This window comes from Natator depressus, chromosome 1, assembly GCF_965152275.1.
Source record: "Natator depressus isolate rNatDep1 chromosome 1, rNatDep2.hap1, whole genome shotgun sequence".
NCBI classification, from domain to species: Eukaryota; Metazoa; Chordata; order Testudines; family Cheloniidae; genus Natator; species Natator depressus.
Genome location: NC_134234.1, coordinates 233,666,793 through 233,672,792, shown reverse-complemented (window position 1 = coordinate 233,672,792; position 6,000 = coordinate 233,666,793). Strand labels below are relative to the sequence as shown.

The 6,000-nt window shown below is 44.3% G+C and overlaps 1 protein-coding gene across 21 annotated transcripts in view; it reads left to right on the top strand.

Moving 5' to 3' along the window:
* The first annotated feature begins 538 nt into the window (after positions 1-538).
* PLEKHA5 (pleckstrin homology domain containing A5) overlaps positions 539-6,000 on the top strand; it is a 257,099-nt gene continuing 251,637 nt past the window's right edge. For 20 of the 21 annotated variants that reach the window (XR_012636164.1, XR_012636165.1, XM_074938104.1 and 17 more), the window contains exons 1-3: positions 539-709; positions 810-886; positions 3,603-3,660. Coding sequence is in view for 18 of the 21 variants with exons in the window: in XM_074938104.1 (XP_074794205.1) it covers positions 621-709; positions 810-886; positions 3,603-3,660 (224 nt within the window). In the remaining 3 variants the exon portion in view is untranslated. The remainder of the gene's footprint in view (positions 710-809; positions 887-3,602; positions 3,661-6,000) is intronic. The other variant, XM_074938112.1, reaches the window with a different exon arrangement.

Here is a 6,000-nt window from a genome sequence, read left to right as displayed (position 1 = left end):
CTGTATCCCACTTTGGGGCCCCTAGAAGTTGGAGGGAGGGACGTGATCCATGTGAACAACTTTAGGGAGGAAAGCTGGTGTCATAGTGTCACGTTAATTGCGCCTTTAACTCCCTGCTGGGGTTTGCTCAAGGGCTGCCCTCGAGCCTGCTCCGCTCCCGGGGGAGGGAGTTTAGGCTGCAGCCGCGCTGGGCTCCTCCCCACCCAGGTGAGGCTGAGAGAGTCTGGCACCTGCCTTGGACTTCGCTCGGTCTCCAAGGTCGCGCTCTCTCCGGCAGGGTTTGTTTGCTAGCGCGCCCACCCCGTTGGCCGAAGCGGCGGCACCCACGGCCAGTAACGGCGTGTGAACGCCTCGGCGCTCGCCCCTCGTCAGGCCCCCTGCAGGACGCGGACCCGCCCCGCGCCGGGGCGCCCCGGGCGCAGCAACAGCAGGCGCGCCCCCGCAGGCAAGACGCCGGGCGCGTCCCCGCGGCGGCAGGGGCGGGGCCGGGCGGTTGGTGCGGTTTCCTCTCGCCCCCATAGGTGTTGGCGGCGGCGGTGACGCGCCCGCGCTCGTGGCCGCGCGTAGCCCCCCCGCCACCTCTCCCCGGCTGCGCTGGTGGCGGTAGCGGCGGCTCGGCCATGGCGGACCTGAGCGCGGAGCGGCTGTGCTCGCTGCCCGGCAACTGGAGCTACGGGATCAGCCAGGGCGGCCGCCTCTTCTTCATCAAGTGAGTGCGGGGGGCCGGGCGGGGCGCGGGGCTTTGGCGGGGCTGGCGCTGGCGCTGACTGACCCGGTGTCTGTGTGTGTCCCCCCCCCCACCCCCGCAGCGAGGAGGCGAAGAGCACGACCTGGCTGCACCCGCACACCGGAGAGGCCGTGATCACCGGGCACCGCCGCAGCGCAGGTAACGGCCCCGCCGGGGCAGCGACCGCCTGGGGAGCCGCCGCCGCCGCCTGCGAGTGCAGATTCCCCTTCCCCCCGGGAGCCTTCGCCTCTCCCCCCTGCCCCAGCCGTTTCCTCACCCCACCCCCGCCCCTGGCCCCACCCCCTGGAGCTGCCTCACCCCTCTCTGTTCCCCCACAGCCTCTTGTCCCCCCCTTCCCCCCACAACCGCTGCCTCCTCCCGACTCCCCCGTCAGAGCCCTCACCGCTGCATCCTCCCCCCGCCCCAGCGGCGCTGCTTCCTCATCCCTCCTGTCGAGACCTTGGCACCTAAAGGGAATTACGATAGGTGTACGAGAAATGCCTAGGGAGAGCCCACTAAGTATAGTCATCTAGAAACCTCCCCTCCCCCCCTTTTTTCCAATATAGGCTGAGAGCGTGTGCGTGTTTCTAAGTGACAGAGAGGTGGCATGGGTAGGAGGGAAAAGGGGATGAAGCATGAGGAGTAATTTGGGGGTGGAGGTCGAATCAATCTCCTCTGAGGCTGCTGTTTGTTCCTCTCGGGAGAAACAGCAGCAGAAGGAGGTGCTGGAGGAGGAGGATTTTCAGCAGGCGCTCTGGAGACCCAGAGCCAAACTCTCACTGCTGGAACTGCACGCAGGCTGCAAATGCCACTGGGAGGCTGTGCCTGTGTTTACAAACGCAGTTGTTTTCGTTCGGGTAAACTATGGGGGAGAGAAGAGGAGAATCTGTAACTGATCAAGTTATTGGAGTATTCCTCTTTCATGTTTGCATTCAAGAGGTTCTTTATTTTAAAATATCACCCAGGGTTATTGAAAAACCTTAACTATACTCCCTCCCCTTTCTTCTTTTCCTGTGAGTTGGGAACAATTGGGGGAGTGGGTTTCTGATTTTAAATCTCCCTACACTTTTATCTGTGGTGAATAGCTGAGAGTTATAACCATGAGCCTTTGAAATGCAGGAAGTAGAACCATTGGTTTTATGCTCTTCCCCTGTGTAATTAGCATTTATATTAACTGAGAAATTATCTTAAATCCACTATGAAGGGGTAAAGGGGCATATGTACATGAGGTACATTTGCTGTTGGACATTGCTGCTAGTCACACATGAATTCCTTGTTAAATAACTGTTAATGGCTCTATTGAATCACTGATGTTTTATCCTAGTCACTTAAATGCTTGATTTTTATTTCTACCTTCTTGTTTGCCATTATCCTCTTTCAGAGGAAACAGTTTTGTTATGAAGTATTCAGGTATTGGTTTAACTGGGGAGTTATTGGCAGGTAAACTTAAATTTTCTTTTAATGTTAGTGTGAAATATTTTCTGTGTAGTATCATGTACGTATGATAACAGATACAGTATCATGTACAAACAAACCTGTATCTGTATTTTCTGTTTTCATGTGCACATCTGTTCATTCATTTCCCATATATAGACAGAATTTTGTAACTTATTTTGGCTGGTTTTGGTTTTGTAACCTAAATTGAAGTCTCTATTTTTTTTGCAAATGTGCATGTAGATCAGTTATTTGGTCACAATCCCTCCTTAAAACAGTCATTCAAATATTTCACACTATCAGCAGGGGATTGTCGTCTTTAAAGTCCACATCCCTTGAGAGTTGAGTATCTGCTTTGTGAGAACACCGTTATGGGAGACTTGCTCTTTCTCCATGTGATGGCCATTCCTGTTTACGCTGGAGAGGCATCCTGTTGGTCCATACTTTCCCCTAGTCTTTTATCAAAAGACTCTATAGATTTTTCTTTTCCTAGAGGAGACTGCGATATATCATGAAGTGAAAAAGCAGACTGGAGGGATAAAGGAAACAGACACATTAGACTGGATAGTTTTGTCTTAGCTTTGAAAATGAATTGCTTTAAAAACCCAAAGCATCTGTAGATAGCCTTTATTCCCTTAAGTCAACACAAAATCCCCACCTTTTACAGGCTCGGGGAAAGATATTAGAAGGTATTTAAGCACCTAAACATGTAGGTAGTGGGACTTTCAGGTGTCTAATACCTTTAAAAATCTGGTCCTCCGTTTATTGTATGAAGATTTTACTTCTCTAGATGGGGCCTCTGCCTTGTTGACTCATTTTGCTTAGGAAACTGATACTCAACAGAGGGGAAAAAATAAGTCACCTCTTTCCGCCCTAGATGTGAGATGAATGTATTTTCATGCAGTGTTGAACAGAGTTGTCAACACTACAAAAAAGTTGGTGTGGGTCTTAGGGACAGTGTTTAGTGAGGTACCTATGCTAATATGAACCAAATATCTTCTGTCGTGTATTTTAAGAGGATATCATGCTTGTTAGGATGCATGTGACTTATACGCACTGCAGAACTTTGTAAATTGATTTGCTTAAATCTTTACCTTATCAAGTAATTTAGAACTAATACTTTTTAAGATTAGGCCTGCAACAATTCTAATTATTGTTTAAAGAGAAGGAACACTTCTGGGCTTACATATGTCCTTACCTGAATTACTACTTCTGAAAATACTAATCTAATTTACATTTTACCATTTATATTGTTTGCATGCTACAGGGAATGGTTTAAGCCCAAACAGTTTTTTTGTTGACTCTATATAAAAACATTAACAGTTTTTAATTTTGTTTCTCTATGTAGACAAAGGTACATATTGGCCAGGTATGCACATTGCTGTAACGCTGTGCTAGTCTATTCTATAAAATTTATGATGTATCACTTCTTGTTTTCTAGACTTACCCACAGGTTGGGAAGAAGCATATACTTTTGAAGGTGCAAGATACTACATAAAGTGAGTTGAATGATAGTTTGTCAAGATACTAAAATTTGAAATTTCCTAAGTGTGGCTGTATATTATTCTTAATGAGTACATTTTAATTCAGGATTAAATACAATCTATGAATAATCACTTTAAAAGGAGTGTGCAGTATATGATAGCAGAGATCAATTGTATTTAGTTTATTCTACATTGTTAGGGCAATGATTTCTTGAACTTAGTGTCTAGATTTTTTTTTGAGCACTTCAGGTGCAGATGGAAACTATCATATGTGCTATGATAGTGTGTACACATCTAGCAAGAAATGGCTGGAAAATTCAAGATACAGCCTGAATTTGTGCACATATGTGCTTATGTGATGTGTGTATCTAAAAAATTTTCAGAAGGACAGTTTAAAAAAAAAAAATTCTCTTGTTGGGACAGGATTCCTGGCTACCGAACATCGTATTTATAGTAATTACATTTTAAAACCACTAAACTGTCAGTTTTGTTTTTAATCTGATTTTTCTTTTATCTTACATTTTTTCAGAAATTCTGCAAAAGAAAAAACTGTCTGCATTTACCATTGTGTGCTTAAATATGTCCTATTGTAACTTTAGCACTGGTTTGAGCGTTGGCCTGCTAAACCCAGGGTTGTGAGTTCAATCCTTGAGGAGGCCATTTAGGGAACTGGGGCAAAAATTGGGGATTGGTCCTGCTTTGAGCAGGGGGTTGGACTAGATGACCTCCTGAGGTCCCTTCCAACTCTGTTATTCTATGATTCTCAGTTCAAGTATTTTTTCAGATGTCTGTCTTTGATTAATGAGATGAGGTTTTTTTGTGACTTGACCAGATTTTTGTAGTAGCATAGGATGACTTGATCCTTAAGCTGTTTTCAGAATTCTTCAGTACATTAATATTTGGGTAGAATAAACCAGGTCCTTACCACTCCACCCCCCCCCCCTTTTTTTTTTAAGTGATTGGTTCAGGGAAGTGTCCACTTTGGTTGTTTTGTGTAATTCTTTTAACTGAGAAACAGAGGTGAGGCTTTTTTTTTTTAAGTCAAAAGTAGGTGTTAGATCTGTGCAGACTTCTTAAAACCTTTTCAATGTGAGGTGAACATAGTATTCTACATTGCACCTCCCCAACCCCGCCCCACAAAAAAACAAAACAAAAAAAATCACAACAACCTATAATATAGGGGAGTGCTTCCTCCTCTTCTGTTCAAGCTTTAGACACTCCAACAAATTGTAAACGTCTTCAGACTTATGAAGGCACTTCTTAGTGTGCTGAGGTCTGATATACGTCCCTTACTTGCATTAGTAGTGTATAAATGGGACAACTCTTATGAGTAAACACTACTAATGTAAGAACGGTAGGCTACTGCCCATTTTTCTACAATTCTTTGCAGTTTTCTGCTGTGAATGTTGAGGAAGGTATGTGATATTTAAGTTGTGCCAGATGGCAAGTGATGGGTACAATATAAATGACTGTATTGATCTGACCCACTGTATAAGTCTTTTAGAATTGATTTTCGAGTTTTCTGATTTTGATTGTAATACCAAAACTTGCAATTGGAATCCTTACCAAGCTATCTCAAAATGCCTAGTTGTTGATGGACTGTGACTTGTAGTTCCGAGAAGCTTGTTTGTCAATATTAAAATGTTCTTTCCAAAGGCTACTTTACTATACTGCATTCATGCAACTTTAGGTAGAAATGCTGTAAAATGAGGCGATAAAGAAACGGGATAGTTCAGAGCAATTTTAAACATGTCAGGAACTTGCTAATTAAGTACCATGCTGTTCATAGTGAAGCACATTTTGCAAATATTCAAACTTACAGCTCTTGTGGCACAGGATGTTGTTAGAAATGTTATCCAAAGTACACATTGCTGACAGTACTTTCAACACTAAATAGTTAAATATTATACTTACTGTATCTCTGAAAACGTATGCTGCATTTTAGTTCAATCTGCTTGATATGTTATAGCAGTATAGTAGTGTATCAGTTTTTACTTTAAAATGTGAGGGATGAGCAATGATGTTCTTGACTTCAGTTTGTGTTCATTGTTTGTAAATGCAGGATTTGAGGCTGTTTACACTTTTTCACTACACTGGCTTTTTTTCCCTAAAATTTCCTACCATTCAGCTCCACTAGCGTTAGCAACGATGAGTGGTAGAGTAGACAGGACACCTTAACCAATGTTGTCTAACTTGTGAAGCGCAAGTGTGGATATGTTATAATGTGGTTGTCTGAGCCCAAATGATAGTTGTGTTCCCAGAATTGGTGGAGAATGGTGGATTGTTGGGGAAGGGAGGTGCTAGTATGAACAAGATCATAGTGTGAGGCAGTTCTCACTGTAACACTGCTCATAT